This window comes from Acipenser ruthenus, chromosome 39 (assembly GCF_902713425.1).
Source record: "Acipenser ruthenus chromosome 39, fAciRut3.2 maternal haplotype, whole genome shotgun sequence".
NCBI lineage: Eukaryota > Metazoa > Chordata > Actinopteri > Acipenseriformes > Acipenseridae > Acipenser > Acipenser ruthenus.
The window spans coordinates 281,410-297,902 of NC_081227.1; the positions used below are offsets into that span (position 1 = coordinate 281,410).

At 44.4% G+C, this 16,493-nt stretch overlaps 2 protein-coding genes across 2 annotated transcripts; one reads left to right on the forward strand and one right to left on the reverse strand.

The window, feature by feature from the left end:
- Positions 1 to 331: 331 nt before the first annotated feature.
- LOC117966534 (dihydrolipoyllysine-residue acetyltransferase component of pyruvate dehydrogenase complex, mitochondrial-like) lies at positions 332 to 11,700 on the forward strand. The gene is made up of 14 exons (XM_059009894.1): positions 332 to 814; positions 2,885 to 2,986; positions 3,500 to 3,624; positions 4,007 to 4,151; positions 4,341 to 4,467; positions 4,875 to 5,059; positions 5,451 to 5,592; positions 5,902 to 5,969; positions 6,581 to 6,682; positions 7,201 to 7,308; positions 7,487 to 7,605; positions 8,348 to 8,510; positions 8,833 to 8,969; positions 9,571 to 11,700. The coding sequence occupies exons 1-14, from the start codon at positions 572 to 574 to the stop codon at positions 9,698 to 9,700; spliced, it is 1,896 nt and encodes a 631-aa protein (XP_058865877.1). The 5' UTR covers positions 332 to 571; the 3' UTR covers positions 9,701 to 11,700.
- Positions 10,043 to 16,493, reverse strand: LOC117397290 (PIH1 domain-containing protein 2-like). The gene is made up of 6 exons (XM_034912782.2): positions 16,120 to 16,493; positions 15,439 to 15,628; positions 15,028 to 15,151; positions 14,385 to 14,615; positions 13,500 to 13,783; positions 10,043 to 13,020 (listed from the first exon to the last, which is right to left on the reverse strand). The coding sequence occupies exons 2-6, from the start codon at positions 15,619 to 15,621 to the stop codon at positions 12,886 to 12,888; spliced, it is 957 nt and encodes a 318-aa protein (XP_034768673.2). The 5' UTR covers positions 15,622 to 15,628; positions 16,120 to 16,493; the 3' UTR covers positions 10,043 to 12,885.

Sequence of the window (16,493 nt, forward strand, 5' to 3'; positions counted from 1 at the left end):
CTGCGGCTCGAAATACTCTGAGATCCAGCTGTCAAACCCACTCGTTCCCTCCTGACACCATTCCCTAACAAGATGATATTAAAAGCGCGTCCTAAAACGCGTTTCAGTAACACAACACATTGCATGCTACTGATATTTAAATGCATAAATATATCCTCAATTATAAAATGGCAAGAACAGAGGGAACAGTCTCATTGGCTAACGCGTGTTGCAAAAAAAAAAAAAGCTTGGAACAATTGTCATGACAACCGATTGACTTTGGGAGGCGTTCCATTTTATAAGCGTCATAACACACGCGCCAGGGCGTCCCGAAACTTTCATCTCTATGGTTACGAGTTTTACGACACTCGGCGTGTTTGCGACTAATGGGAGGAGCTTTGGAGGGCGAGTGAGAAGGAGAGCCGTAAAGCAGTCGGGACGGGGAGGTCATTAGATAGAGAGGTACTCTTTTTAAACCTGGGGGGGAGCGCCGTACAATCACAGAAACACACTGAAATCAGAGAAAATAACACGAGATATCCCTTCTTCAACCTGCCCCGGGGTTGTCTTTTATTAACGAGAAGAAACCAAAATGCTTCGCTGGGTAGCGCGGCTGCGGCAGTCTGTGCGCTGGGTTCCCCGGCCCTTCCCCGGTTCGGCCCCAGGCTCGGGTTCGGGGTCCTGTCGGCTCCGGCGTTACCATTCTGGGGGAGCTAGTCGGGTCCGGTCCGTCTGCAATTCCGCAGGGGTCTACGGCAAAGCTGTCTTCGTGCAGGGCAACAAGACCGTCAGTTACCAGGACAGGAGATGGTACAGCCTGCCGCCCCACCAGAAAGTAAGCGTGATTCTGAAAAAAAAAAAAAAAAAAAAAATCTGCTAGTGCTATCCTTATTGTTGTCAATTAATTATGAGTACAAATCTCAGAATGTCGTTTTATATTGAGTCGTTTTTGAAATGCAATATTTATTTAATGCGACGCAGTTGTATGCATCAAACAGTTTAGTTGGTATGTGTTTGTTAACCTTATGAAGGTCTGCATTCACGTTGCTTTAGTATTTGTGGAAGGCATTGAATCATTGGTGCTGTAATGCAGTGCCGTGTATGTGCGTGTGTTACCTTGTCAGTATAACCTCAGTGTAGGCACCTTCATATTACATACGCGTTTATTTATAGGACCGGCTAGCGCTATTGCCATATTCTTTTTATTTATGCTTAATGTGTGTATCAGCAGGACTATTTGCAGTGTTGCTGTGAGAAAGAAAATAATAATTATCATAGTTGGACAAGAAAATTCGAGTCCTTCTATTAGCTGAACAGGTTTGGCATGTGCAGCGTTTAGATGAGCAGGTTTGGCATGTGCAGTTTTTAGATGAGCAGGTTTGGCATGTGCAGCTTTTAGATGAGCAGGTTTGGCATGTGCAGCTTTTAGATGAGCAGGTTTGGCATGTGCAGCTTTTAGATGAGCAGGTTTGGCATGTGCAGGTTTGGGATGTGCAGGTTTGGCATGTGCAGTTTTTAGATGAGCAGGTTTGGGATGTGCAGCTTTTAGATGAGCAGGTTTGGGATGTGCAGCTTTTAGATGAGCAGGTTTGGCATGTGCAGCTTTTAGATGAGCAGGTTTGGCATGTGCAGCTTTTAGATGAGCAGGTTTGGCATGTGCAGCTTTTAGATGAGCAGGTTTGGCATGTGCAGGTTTGGGATGAGCAGGTTTGGGATGTGCAGCTTTTAGATGAGCAGGTTTGGCATGTGCAGCTTTTAGATGAGCAGGTTTGGCATGTGCAGCTTTTAGATGAGCAGGTTTGGCATGTGCAGCTTTTAGATGAGCAGGTTTGGCATGTGCAGCTTTTAGATGAGCAGGTTTGGCATGTGCAGGTTTGGCATGTGCAGGTTTGGCATGTGCAGGTTTGGCATGTGCAGTTTTTAGATGAGCAGGTTTGGGATGTGCAGCTTTTAGATGAGCAGGTTTGGGATGTGCAGCTTTTAGATGAGCAGGTTTGGCATGTGCAGCTTTTAGATGAGCAGGTTTGGCATGTGCAGCTTTTAGATGAGCAGGTTTGGCATGTGCAGCTTTTAGATGAGCAGGTTTGGCATGTGCAGGTTTGGGATGAGCAGGTTTGGGATGTGCAGCTTTTAGATGAGCAGGTTTGGCATGTGCAGCTTTTAGATGAGCAGGTTTGGCATGTGCAGCTTTTAGATGAGCAGGTTTGGCATGTGCAGCTTTTAGATGAGCAGGTTTGGCATGTGCAGCTTTTAGATGAGCAGGTTTGGCATGTGCAGCTTTTAGATGAGCAGGTTTGGCATGTGCAGTTTTTAGATGAGCAGGTTTGGGATGTGCAGCTTTTAGACGAGCAGGTTTGGGATGTGCAGCTTTTAGATGAGCAGGTTTGGCATGTGCAGGTTTTAGATGAGCAGGTTTGGCATGTGCAGCTTTTAGATGAGCATGTGTTATCTGGTTACACTTGCACTCCCTGGGTCACTGCAGTTCAGTCAAATCATCTTGCTGTCTCAATACTTTGTTTGTTATGATAATATCTGCTTATCGCAGTGTCTGGACAGTTTACATTGGCAGACACTGATTGGGTGAGATTCTGTGATTGATTGTGATTGGATGAGATTCTGATCCCATTTCACAGCTGATGCTCTTGGATTACAAGGTTGCATCCTCAGTGCAATGGTTTTAAACATGTTTTTATTCACATTCTGCTGTGATCCCTGTTAGAGCAGGTCAGTGCTAAAACCAGTGATCTATATTAGGTGCGCTGTCCACACTGCACCTCGGTATCTTCATTTGAAAATGAAGAGCCACGAATCTTATAATGTGCACTAAAACGATAAGCCCTGCAACACCAAGAGATCCTGCCAAGTTTTAAACTTGAATTCAGGGTTTTTATTTGTGTGTTTTTAGGTTCTGCTTCCATCACTGTCCCCCACCATGCAGATGGGGACCATCGCTCGCTGGGAGAAGAAAGAAGGAGATAAGATCAACGAGGGAGATCTGCTAGCAGAGGTACAGGCACAGGAGCACATGCTTAAAATAACACTGTGCAGGCCAGACCCTGCTTTAAAACATCGTTACTGTTTTATCTGAAAGGAAGAAGAAGAAAAAAAAACACACACACACACACACACACACACTTTCAATTCTAAAATAAGAAACTGCAATTCTAAAATAAGAAACAGGGTGAGGTTTTTAGTATCTGGTAAAATCATACCAATGCAGCTTTGAGAATCAGTACCTTTGTTATTGGTAACAAACAGCTTGGGCACATTTTGTTAATACATACGATTTGAGGATGTCTCGGCTGAGCCCATTTCATCACTGTAGACCTCTATACAATTCCAGGAAAGATATCTGCACTCCGAGCTGCAGAGCAGTTAACTAATCCAATCTGATACTAATATTAAGGAGCCTCTCGGAGATGTGTTTCAGGGCTAGCCCTGTTTAACGCGTTGCTCTGTGTGAAGTTACTTCGTTGTGTAAGAGTTAAGCGGCTAACCAGGGGGTCCCCGATGCTTGCAGGTGGAGACGGACAAGGCCACTGTGGGCTTTGAGCTGTTGGAGGACTGTTACCTGGCCAAGATCCTGGTAGCCGAGGGAACGAGGGATGTGCCGATCGGGGGTGTTATATGCATAACAGTAGAACAGTAAGTGTTTAGAAAACGTGCACATTCTTCCCGGGGAACAACGCCAGCAGCATTGCTTGGGTTAAAGGGCGTCGGTGTTGAGATCTGCACTGGTTTAGAAGAACTGTTAGTGTCTGAGCACCGTGTGCAGTCGATTGTTAAAGGCATCTGGCCTGAAATGTGTTTGCGTAATAATGTTCTGAAATTGGTTGATTTCTTCATGTGGGTTGTAATATCTGGAAATGTATACTTGTATTATTGTTAGGAAGCGTGGTTATTATAAACGTGCTTATGATGACAGTAATAAAATAGTCCAGCAGAGCGCTGTTCTTAATAAGCGCAGCGCCATTGTTACACTGCAGTGTCAAGTCCATGTTCTGATCTGCTGATTTGACCTCTCTAGACCGGAGTTTGTTGCTGCTTTTAAAGACTACACTCTGGAAGACGCTGCAGCCTCTGCCCCGCCCCCTGCCAGTGCAGCAGCCCCTCCCCCTGCCGCAGCCACGCCCCCCCAGCCCCCGGGCAGCTCCTACCCGCCTCACATGAAGGTAAGAGTAGCCGCTGCACCCAGAAACACAGCTGCAGAGCGGAACCCGATTAACTGGATGGGGATCACTGTCATTCCTGCGCTGACTCCACGTGAGTCCTGTCATAACGCTGTGCTTTATTTCAGTGCGTTAAACTGGGGCTGATGTTTGAAGTGTCGATGCTCGTTCACGTCTGTGTTTCTGTGCCAGGTCTTGCTGCCTGCCCTGTCCCCTACCATGACCATGGGCACAGTGCAGAGATGGGAGAAGAAGCTGGGAGAGAAGCTGAGCGAAGGGGATCTGCTGGCTGAGATTGAGACAGACAAAGCTACCATAGGTAAGCTGAGCGCGTCTGACAGGGAGCTCAGAAGGGGCATGCCGCTGGCTCGGCTTTTTATTCAAAAGACACAGAGGAGCTGAACCCTGTTCCTGTCCATTCAGTTTTACAGAATTAGGCCTGTTGAAGAAGGTGGCAGATCGAGCGATATCAGACTAACAGCAAGCCCAGAATATTGTCGGAATGGTGTCAATGCTAATATGAATTCAGCTTTTTTCCTTTGCAATTAAGCAATGACAAAAGCTAGTGCTTGACAACATTTTTGAAGCAGGCTAGTTACTACAGATGATGTCCTAATTAGTGCACAGTTTGCATGTTTGTAATTGAAGCCCTGAAGAGATGTCTCTGCTTCAGGAATAGGTAACTTGTTGTTGTTGTCAGTAGTTTTGCTTGTTTCTCCGTTTTAGGTTTCGAGGTTCAAGAAGAAGGATACCTGGCTAAGATCATGGTTTCAGAAGGAACGAGGGATGTGCCTCTGGGGACCCCCCTGTGTATTATAGTCGAGAAGGAGTCTGATATCCAAGCTTTCGCTGATTATGTGGAGACTGGAGTGGCAGAAATGACAACCCCACCGCCTCCTCCCCCGAGCCCGGTAAGAAGTGCTTCAGAGGAGCTGCTCACCCTGCCGCCTCACAATGTCCTCTCACGTGTCAGATATAGACTGTCTTCATATCCGCGTCTCTCTGTCCTCTCACGTGTCAGATATAGACTGTCTTCATATCCGCGTCTCTCTGTCCTCTCACGTGTCAGATATAGACTGTCTTCATATCCGCGTCTCTCTGTCCTCTCACGTGTCAGATATAGACTGTCTTCATATCCGCGTCAGATGCGGTCACTTCATAAGACTACCCGATCACGCACAATCCGCATGAGAACTGCCATTAGCTCCTGCACCCGTTTGAAACTCCAGTTCCGTTTCCAGTGTACAATCGCACTGTTACAAGTACAAAGATCTCTCTCTCTTTCATGTAACTGTGTTTCAGGTGGCTGCAGTCGCCCCCTCTCCCCAGCTCTCCACTCCGAGCCCGGCTGCCATCGCTGCTGCAAAGAAGGGCCGGGTCTTCTCCAGCCCCCTGGCAAAGAAACTGGCAGCTGAGAAAGGCATTGACGTGGCTCAGGTTACAGGTCAGTCGGTGTGGAAGTCAGAGAAATCCATCCCATCACAGCCACAGATCTGTCTCAATTCCTGTGCATTTCTCCTGAGCGCCCTGCAAGAAGAGGCACCCTGCACAGCGCACTGCAGCGCCTGGTATAAACACCGAACAAAAGGATGAGTCGCTACTGAAGCAACACACACTTGAAGGGAGTGTTCATATGTTATGGGTATTTAAAGGCTCTGTCTTGGGAACTGCTTGGTTTTGTTCAACATGTGCATGATGGTGTCATCGAGGTCAGTTGTATAATGTTTATATGAAATTGACTTTGTTTCAAAAGGTACTGGTCCGGATGGAAGAGTGACAAGGAAGGATATCGAGACCTTTGTGGCTCCAAAGACAGCACCTGTAAGTAAGAAAGGAAACACAGTTGTAATTTTACCAGTTGGGTGTATCCTCAATTCAACAGTGCAACATTATAGTGATCTCTTCAATTAAATATCACTATACAATATTGTTATACCTAGATTCGGTTCATCTTTTACACAACATGGCAGAACAAATGCATTATATTAGTGAATCCGACTGAGCCATGCAGATAGATTTATAATCACAGGGAGCAATATATTTATATTAGTGAATCCGACTGAGCCATGCAGATAGATTTATAATCACAGGGAGCAATATATTTATATTAGTGAATCAGACTGAGCCATGCAGATAGATTTATAATCACAGGGAGCAATGTATTTATATTAGTGCTGCACAACCCCATTATTCAGATGGAGTGTTCTACAGAAATCAGGTGAGAGTCACTGGTGTTGATCTGGCTCATTTACCATTCGAAACGAGTGAAGAAACGGCTGCTTGAGTTTGTGATGCTTTCTGCTCGTCTTGGACTTGTTTCACTTTGAATGTTAAATTGACTAGTTGCAGCCAGTGGGTTTGGTGGTGCAGTGGTTTACAGTGATGTCTGTGGGTGGGATTGCCAGCAGTATTGACGTGTTTGTTCTCGTCAGGCCCCCTCGGTGACCGCGGCCCCCCCTCCTGCAGCAGCCCCCTCCACGGCAGCAGTGCCCACCGGCACCTTCACGGACGCCCCCATCAGCAACATCCGCAGGGTAAGGCAGCGCGGGACTGACTGGCACGCTTTCATCACTGAGCTGAACGCGGGTAAACCACGGAGCACTGTCAGCAAGGCATCGTACCGCCCTTTTATAGAAAAAGAATAATTTGAAGCTTGAAAAGAATAATCTACCCAGAGTACAGACCCTTACCCAACCTGCTAATCAAATGATTGTAGTCTAGGTATCAGTCGGCTTGCAAATGATTTCCAGCAGGATCATTTTTCACACCAGGTACAAGGAAAGGGTCATGTTGACATTCTTTCACCGTTTACTGTATTTGACCAACTTTCAAAGCCCTCTCTGTTTAAAAGGTGCATCTTCCTTATTTTTGGGTCGTTAGTGTTGTCCATCGTTTGCAGCTCTCCGCTGTACTATTTCTAATATGAAGTGTGCCGTCAGCTCTGATGTAACCTGCTTCACATGGCACAGCTGGTACTCTTGTGGAGGGTAAGGAAGCACGCTTTCCCAGTGTAATGATGGCGAGGTCTCAGTGGTTTCTCTGTGCCCTGCAGGTTATTGCCCAGCGCCTGATGCAGTCCAAACAGACCATCCCTCATTATTACCTGTCTATCGATGTGAACATGGACCAGGTGCTGGATCTGAGGAAAGAGCTCAATGAGGTAAGAGCTGCAGAAAGCACAGCGGTTCGAATACAAGGGTTTGACTGGAAATTCAAGTCTAACCACCTGTTGTTTTTAATTGCCACACAGTAGCTGTATCTAAATGATCTTGCATGTGAATTTACACCGATCCCCACTGTACTGCCTCACCAGCCTGCCCTGTCCCGGTCTGTTTCAGGAAGTGAAGTCTGACAATGTAAAGCTGTCTGTGAACGACTTCATTATCAAAGCCTCGGCTCTGTCTTGCTTGAAGGTGCCTGAAGCAAACTCCTCTTGGCTGGACACAGTAATCAGACAGTGAGTGGATTCAAGCTGCAGCAGCCATCTGCACGCCCGGCTTTGCTTTCACCAGATTGCTTTCCTGGAAAGCAAAATCTTATGTAAATGGAAGTATTTCTGATTGAACACAAGACAATTCTAAATCAGTTCAAACCTGTTTAAGGCTTAACTCCAGTCTAGACAAACAGTGCTGTGCTTTTAGGTAGTTAAGTAGCAGTGTCTTGCAGGGATACAGATTCATACAGAAGTTAAGTATGGGATCCCCACATTAGGACCGATCCACTGACCTGGTCTGCAGAGTTTTCCTGCACTGCACAAGCTGTCGGCTGTTTTTGAGTCATTTTTCTTAGACGGCTTTGGCAGTCTCTTGTGTTGAGTGGAGTTATTTTATTCTAGTCTGAATTGCAGGTCTTCAGGGTTGAATGGCTTGTTCTGCAAAGCTAGTGACTTTCACCAGGATGATAACCCCACGATGATAACCACAGCTTTGAAAACGCTGATTTGGCTAATTTACCATTCAGAGTGAAACGGGAGGGAAGAAACGGCTGCTTGGATTGGTGATGATTGCTGCTTTTCTTAGACTCTGTGGACAAACCGCATTCCACACAAACCCAAGCAGCTGTTTCTGGACTGAATGGCAAACTAACCCGATCCACAGCAGTGACCCACACCTGATTTGTGTGGCGCGCTCAGTCCGAGTAATGAGTTGGTTTGTGCAGCTCTGATGATGTCCTAACGTGTTCTTGTGCTTCCTCTGCAGAAACCACGTTGTTGACGTTAGCGTTGCAGTGAGCACCCCTAATGGCCTGATCACTCCCATTGTGTTCAATGCTCACATCAAGGGACTGGCTGGCATCAGCAAAGATGTGACCTCGCTGGCTGACAAGGCGCGACAGGGCAAACTGCAGCCTCACGAATTCCAGGTAAAGCAACAGAAACGGCTTTGGTGCACGTCCCAGTCCGTGAATGTGTTTCTGGAATCAGTGTCTTGAGGATCATTCTGAGATCAATCCAACTCTGTACCATCTTGAACAATTTACTCTCGGCGTCCGCTTTGATAGAACCACGTTTTTGTATTCGTTTCAGTAAAGCGGAACCGTTCTGAACGAGATAACCGTGAAGTCTGAGGAGGAAGTCTTTACCCAGGCGTTTATAAGAACGTGCTAAAGGAAACTGAGTAAAATCGAAGAGGAGTTTATCGATGCCTTCGTGCATATTAACTTAATGCCTTTTGTTTTGGTTCAGGGTGGCACTTTCACAATCTCTAACCTGGGCATGTTCGGGATCAAGAACTTCTCTGCCATCATCAACCCCCCGCAGGCCTGCATTCTTGCTGTGGGCGGCTCAGAGAAGAGGCTTCTGCCAGCTGACAACGAGAGAGGGTAGGCTGAAGATGTGCTGATTATAGAAGGCTGCCATGTAACCTGGTTTGGGCCTGTAGTCCATGGAAGTGTCTTATCTGTTGATGGAGTACCACAGGAAGTAATCAAGCAGTCAAACATCAGTGTGAAGGCACTAACCAAAAAGTTAGTCTGCCTGACTTGGCTTCTTCCAAGTTTTTTTTTTATTTTTTTTTATAATAGACAAAGTAAGCCATTGGCTTCTGCTTTCATCCACGTTTTAATGAGTTCTAACCAGATAGGTGCTTCTTAAGGCCTTACCCAAGAAGTGTGCTTTCAGTTCAATTTGTAGGATGCCTGCAAAAACTGGAACTTTTTAAAATCCTGCTTGTACACAGAGCTGGGTCATTTAGGAGGAGATGTTGGTGTTGATTAAAATCCTGCTTGTACACAGAGCTCGGTCATTTAGGAGGAGATGTTGGTATTGATTAAAATCCTGCTTGTACACAGAGCTGGGTCATTTAGGAGGAGATGTTGGTGTTGATTAAAATCCTGCTTGTACACAGAGCTGGGTCATTTAGGAGGAGATGTTGGTGTTGATTGTGGCACACAGCAGATCTAATCTCTTCTTCTTTCCCTGCAGGTTTGATGTAGCCAGTATGATGTCGGTCACCCTGAGCTGTGATCACCGTGTTGTGGACGGGGCTGTGGGTGCGCAGTGGCTTGCAGAGTTCAGGAAGTTCCTTGAAAAACCAATAACCATGTTGCTGTAAAGCCAGTGTAAACCCAACCAGCCATGGGATTCAACCATCTAGGAGTCCAGTGTTTATATATAATATTATAAAGAATATAGAGACACACACACACACACATGCAGCCGTTCAGAAGTCACTTGACCAGTTCAGGGGAACGAAAGTCAAAGCAGTCAGCAACAGTAGACGATATACAAAGGCTGGCATGTTCCATGTTTTTGGGCACTCAATTTGATCCAGCTTTTATGGCTGCACACGTTCTTGGGACGTCCCACTGGAGTTGAAAGCACTTCATGGCCAATGACACTTTGATGGCTTCGCTAGCTCTTGTGTCTGTTTGTTTGTTTGTTTGTTGGATCCAGGTCACTCTGCTGTGCATGTAGTGCAGTGAAAGGCAGAGTTCTGTCATCCTTTCCACCTAGTCTACTGTTGCTTCCACATACTCCTGAACTGATAAAGTGACGTCTGAACCAACCTGAATATATCTGTTTGCATCGATCCTCAAAGAATCCTGTTAAACAGCTCAACAAAGAGGGTTTGTTTTGTCTGTTATTTATGAGATTTCACGGCTGTCTGATCTGTCCTGTGCAGATATAGTTATATTTTTAAAGCAGAGGCTCTCGGGGAGTAATAATTGTATCATGTTTGCATTATCATTTCTTACAGTTTTCAAAGGTCACCTCCAGAATTTAGTTTGGGTTACATTTTGTTTTTTCTTTTGAATTCCAATCCTGAATTCTGACATTTTGGGCCCATTTACAGTTATTTAAAAAAAAAAAAAAAATTGGCAGTGAATAAAAGTATTAAATTGTTGTCTAATGAAAACCGGTACTTTGAAAAACAACTTATTAAATGACTCGGGAGTTTAAGCTTTGTGAATTGGGTTCTCTCTTGTACTTATGTAAACTGAGATTGCATTGTTACTCCCCACGGCTGTGTGCTGAGTTATTACAGTACCAGAAGAGTGTGTTCCTTTTGGAAACATTCGTGTTAAAATGACATGGGATGATGGGTTTGTGTTTGTGTTTAGATTACTTGAATCATATGTCTAGATTGTGAGTCCTCCACAAGAGAGAAAATGAAAGCGCGAGACTGAACGGCTTGGCTGTTGGTTTACTTTGGACTCATCAAACGTGGGGTACAAGGCTTCGCATACCAATTGAACTGCACAGCTGTGACAATTCAAGCAGCTTTCCTGTCATCTATATTCTGCATTGCGTATATCTATTATAGAAAATCAGCTGCTGTCATTTTAACACACGTGGGAGGATGCATGGACCAGCACACCCATTGGTTCAGCACCATATTAAAAGTGCAGGATCCGTATTCCTCCAGGAAAGAGACCTTCCAATCCACTCAGTCTTATGTGTAATAGACTCGGCATGCTGCTCACAGTAAAGGCCTCTTTTTAAATGTTATCTTTCATAAAGTAACACAAGTACAACCCTAAACAAGCGGTCTTGTCAACTCAGAAGGGATCCTGTAGCTTCTGTTGGGTAGTTTTTAAAAAAATAAAATGAATACTGAATTTACATATCTGTTTCTCTCCATGTATTCACGAACAACCCTAACGTTGTAAGGATAAATCAAACGGGAATCTTATGTAGCTTGTCCAGATCTCTCTGATTTTGTATTTATTTTTTGTGTATTCTTTACTGTCCTGCCTTGTTTTATTTAAACTTTTTTGGGGGTTTGGGGGGTGAAAATAAATGCTGGAAGAAAACAACTAGTTTCACTGCTTTAAACTCATTTAAAAATCCTCTGTGTTTTTCATGCAGTTCTATTAAAGGTGCTGAAATGTAAAAGAAAGCGTTAACGTTGACAGATTGAAAGGAACTCTTGTAGGTTTTGCTTTGGAAAGTATGCAAAGCCATCTTCTATGATACAATAACCGTGACCTCTCGGCTTTCTTGTGAAACTGGAAAAGTCTTTGAATCTGTTTATTCTAATCTTTTCACTTGTAATGTGCCACCTAAAAGCCAATATTTTGAATTAAAAACTACATGCAAAAAAAAAAAAAAGCTAAATCAATTCCATACATGTGTGATAATTGAATTGCAAGACCTTTTCAGAGTAAGAAACTGAAAATGTACAAACGTGGCTTTTGTAGCACCCACGTGTGTGTGTGTGTGTGTAGCACGTTCCACGTGGCATGGCTGTGTGCCTCTCGTGTGTAATTTAGGCTTCCCTTTGTGAGTTAAGGCAGCAGAGAGGTTTTCAGTGTGTCTTTCTGTTACAAATGCAAAGACTGTTGCCAAATAAAACATGTGACCACAAACATGGCATCAAAGTGGAGAATTCTGAACAGGCTTTTCGGTGTGACGCTGGTGGAAGGGCCCGTTCAGGAACTGCCTTTGTGCCATTTGTTTTTTTGTTACCAGAATCTTAACAGTACTGCTGCCACCTTACTGTGTAAACCTTAATGTAAATACTTGGCTGTGCAGTTCTGAACAGCAGGCTTTTCTGTGTCATCCAGTAGGTGTGCAATGTGAATTACTGCATACCTCGAGTGGTGTGTGATTAACTTGCAGGTTTGGAACAATGCAATTTAACCATACAATATATTCAACAGTCAAACCAAAATGGGCTTGGATTACAATGTTAAGCATAAACACTGAGGTTTGTTTTCTGGCCTGTGCACTTCAGTTTCAGTAGTACAGCTTACAAGGCTGTGCACAAACACACAGAACCACCTCTGTGCTGACTGTGAAACCGTGGCCAAACTGGACCTCATTATTCATGCTTTTGCAATGGAATTTCATATTATTATTTGGTCTAATGTGTCGGTGTTGATATCCTATTGCACACGTGAAGGGGTGATGTAAAACCAAGATTAAAAGCTCTTTGGTCCGTGTACATTGTTTTTATTTTTTATGTTTTAGAAATATATTTATTATAAAGAAACGAGAAGGCACTTTCAGGTGAAACATGTGTTTAAACATTTTTTGCTCTGTAAATAGTTACCCACATGCTAAAATGGTCCAGCTCTCGTGGATTATCTCTACTGTTGAATTGTATTTCCTCATTATTAATAGTTGTGTTGGTTCGTTTTAGCACTCGTGTGTTCTTGAACCTTGCTTTATTCATTCAAGGGCTAAGATTCAGGTTTGGATAGACGGCTAGATGTTTTAGCATGTTGGGATCCGTGGTGAAGAAAGTCTAAAGAAATATCCTAGTGGTCCTGAACGCAGTGGAGAATTCACATTTTATAAGACGGGCATTGTCACGAACAACACGCGACGACTTCTGTTAAATTTTGCATTGACTGATTCCTCATCGACGGACTCTGGCAGGTTCAAATGGAGGCGGTACCTGTCCTGGACTTCAATGAGGACATCATCCTGTTAAAAGTAATAATAATGAATAGGAGATATCCGTGCTAAATCATGTCCTTAGACAGACACTCATTAGAGGAGTAGACACCACACTTAACACAGGAAGCAGCTTTCATCAGAACAGCCTTCTTGCAATTCTTCAAGATGTATGTAAGACTCTAAAGCATGTACCATGTGCAGCTCCACGATTCACCAGTTAACAGGGCGAACACAGGATATCAGAAATTATTTTTTATCAAGTCAACTGTAAAATAGGGTCAAAAGGCGGTTGAATAAAAGTATTATTTATAAAAATTCACAGACAAGGTCATTTTAATTTATGAAAACACCTACAAGTTTGTAATAATGACAAATGAAAACACCTCAGGGTTTAGGACAATAATTGATAATGTCATTAGAGGGAGTCAGTACACTGTACATATGAAAAGTTCACCAGCATGCATCAAATGTGCTTGATTATTTAGAAGAATCACTAGTGAAGTTACCTGTGAAATAGCGAGATCGCATTCTGAAACTGAGCTCACTTCTGGCAGGTGGACATTCAGCTGGATTGTCGCAGCTCTCCCGTTCTCATCCTTGCTAACTGAGAGATGGTAGCTTGGGGTTTGGACAGGAGCAGGCTCTAGCTCCGTGCTGGACAGCACCTCGATGAAGCCAGCTTTCCTGGGCCTGCTCCCCTTCTCAGTGAAGAGCTCGATAGAAGGGCTGCTCTCCGCCTCTCCTTCCACACGAAGACACCTGATCTGCTGAAGAAGCGAGCCTCCCGACTCTGAGAGAGAACAGAGCAGTGCAATCAAACTGTTCTTCAGAGCAATCGCATCAAACATGTTCCTCTTAGACGCTCACACTACGTCAAGCCGTCAAGTGTTTGGACTCGTGCCACGAGTCTGCTTGACTTAGTTTTCTTAAAGTTTTACCTGAGAATTATGATTTAACGTTTTATAGTTCAGCATGAAGACAGAGAGGAAAAGCTGCTGCTCCTTTACAATAAGTCTTCATCTGAATCTCAGGTAAAGCATGTTAAGGAAGCATGAGATCTCTTAAGGAAAAAATAAATCACAAGATTAGAAGTTTTACAATGCAAGTGCGTCGCTGTACAGCATTGAAATGTTCCAGATATAAATTAGGATCGCATACAGAACATGCAATGTCTCATTATAACAATGAGTCACACATATGCCATGAAATAGACGGCATGCAGACATGGTGTTAATGTACACTGCTGGAGTCCATTGAACCCGAGTGCTGTGTGTCAGTGCCACGCTCAAACAGGATTATTTGTTGTCTGGTTATTGGTGGACTGCTGATAAGGGCAGGGCTGCTCACTTTACTGTCACGTGAAGTCCCTTTGGAGTGATAATGAAGAGTACCTGGAGTTTGGGGATTCGGTTTGGCTGGTCCAGACAGACTCCGCTTCATTCTAGTGGCACTTCCTTTCAGTTTGTAGCTGGCGAGCTCGTAGGAACGAGTAAGGCGCACTTCGTACTGCTGCTCAATGTACTTCATGGCCAGCCGTATCAGCTGGTCCATCTCAATGCCATCTTCCTCCCCACGCTTCAGGACCCTGGGGTTATACGCAACATCCACCAGCTTGTACACCTCTGTTTGGAAACACAAAGGGAATGCTGGGTGAAGGTGTGCTCACACGCTTACAGAACCACGATCCCACTTAGATCCAACTGTGTCCAATGTACTGGAAGCACTGTTGTCATGGCCAGATACATTGGATCAAAGTCAGGTTTAGTGGATTCACACTGTATGTGTTTCCAGTACTGTAAGTACTTGGTCAGCCCCTCATGCAGTAGATTAATAGATGATGTTTAGTGGATTCACACTGTATGTGTTTCCAGTACTGTAAGTACTTGGTCAGCCCCTCGTGCAGTAGATTAATAGATGATGTTTAGTGGATTCACACTGTATGTGTTTCCAGTACTGTAAGTACTTGGTCAGCCCCTCGTGCAGTAGATTAATAGATGATGTTTAGTGGATTCACACTGTATGTGTTTCCAGTACCATTGCCTTCATTAACTTTCTCCAGCTTGCCAGCACTCAGGGGGACAGGCGCTGAGTCAGACTCAGGGGCAGGAACCCGGCTCCAGCCACACAGATTAATATACAGCACATCCTCCTCTGGGTCCTAGAAGACACACAGTGAGGACCCATCGTTTAATACAGACCTGCACTGCAGTATATACAAAACCGTGCATTCACACTAGCGCCTTTCATCACAGGCATCCCAAAGCGCTACACACACGCACACACACGCACGCACACACGCACGCACGCACACACACACCACCACGCACGCTCACGCACACACACAAACAGAAGAACTAAACCATCACATTAAAAGCAGTCGCTTGCAGAATTTCATATGCTATATAACAGATCAGGTTTTTAAGACAATGCCATTTTGCACTTTACCAGTATTCTCGTCTCCACACAGGTGTGAGGCTCAGGTGGGGCGCAGTGCTCTAAACCTTCCTGTAGGTGGCGCTTGATGAATTTCTGGTAGCTCTCCGGGTTTGTCTGGGACATATCGTCCAGCATGGACCACAGCTGATTCACCTGGTCCAGCATGCCCTGCTGGGGCAGACCGGCTGCCATGGTCTGTCTGAGAAAGAACGGGAATTCACTGTCGGTCTAGCAGTAGATTGGCTTTTGAAATTCTCAAGCTCTACACTGGCTTAAATCTATTGAACCAGCTTGACAAAGCAAACAGCAAAGTACCGGTCAACACAGACCAGTGCTGACCAGTGCTGGAATGAGCAGAAGCAGTCACTGCACGTACCGTAGTACACTCTGTACCCCCACAGCATTCACCATTTATACACTTCAAATGCTTTCTAAGTTCATTTGAGTCCACAACCTGATTGGAAGAGTTTTCTGCGGTAACTTACCTGGATAATTTTGCAGCCAACTCATCAATTATTAAAATTAAAATAAATGAATTCATACATACAATGTGTATATCTGTTTCATAAGCAGTGTCGGTGTTTCGATGTAGTGTAAACGTTAATTGCTGCTTAACAAGTAAGCAAGTTTGACTATGCGTGTACCTTAATTGCACATGTGCCAGCAATAACGCTGTAAAATACGACTTACCTTTGATTTGCAAACAGAATCCCTGTCGAGTCTCAAATATAATGAACTGAATGTAGCTTCTGATATCTTTCTTTTACAAAATGTTCGTTTCCCTTCTTGTACTCCGGCTTCACTGGTTACCATAGAAACAGTAAATCTGTCCGATTAGAAAACTTCCCGGTGCAAACTGAAAACAATGGTTCCTACACACAACGTTTTCACGGGAGTCTCGCTTACACAGTAAATATCGTGTTTGTTTGAAAAGCGTGTCTTTCAAATGCTTTACAACCCGCTAAGTCGAATTATTATCTTTAACAGATTTTAAAAGACTGAAACGAGTTATTTATAAACTATTGACACACCGACGTGGTTGGGGGAGGTTCGTTAAGTGACAA

What these genes read in the sequence shown, in the direction of transcription:
- LOC117966534 (XM_059009894.1), top strand. Translation starts at nt 572, where the DNA reads ATGCTTCGCTGGGTAGCGCGGCTGCGGCAGTCTGTGCGCTGGGTTCCC. An exon ending in CCATCAGCAACATCCGCAGG is followed by an intron (nt 6,683 to 7,200) that starts GTAAGGCAGCGC and finishes TGTGCCCTGCAG; the next exon opens with GTTATTGCCCAGCGCCTGAT. An exon ending in CCAGCTGACAACGAGAGAGG is followed by an intron (nt 8,970 to 9,570) that starts GTAGGCTGAAGA and finishes CTTTCCCTGCAG; the next exon opens with GTTTGATGTAGCCAGTATGA.
- LOC117397290 (XM_034912782.2), bottom strand. Translation starts at nt 15,621, where the DNA reads ATGGCAGCCGGTCTGCCCCAGCAGGGCATGCTGGACCAGGTGAATCAG. An exon ending in GTGTGGAGACGAGAATACTG is followed by an intron (nt 15,152 to 15,438) that starts GTAAAGTGCAAA and finishes TGTGTCTTCTAG; the next exon opens with GACCCAGAGGAGGATGTGCT. An exon ending in ACCGAATCCCCAAACTCCAG is followed by an intron (nt 13,784 to 14,384) that starts GTACTCTTCATT and finishes GTTCTCTCTCAG; the next exon opens with AGTCGGGAGGCTCGCTTCTT.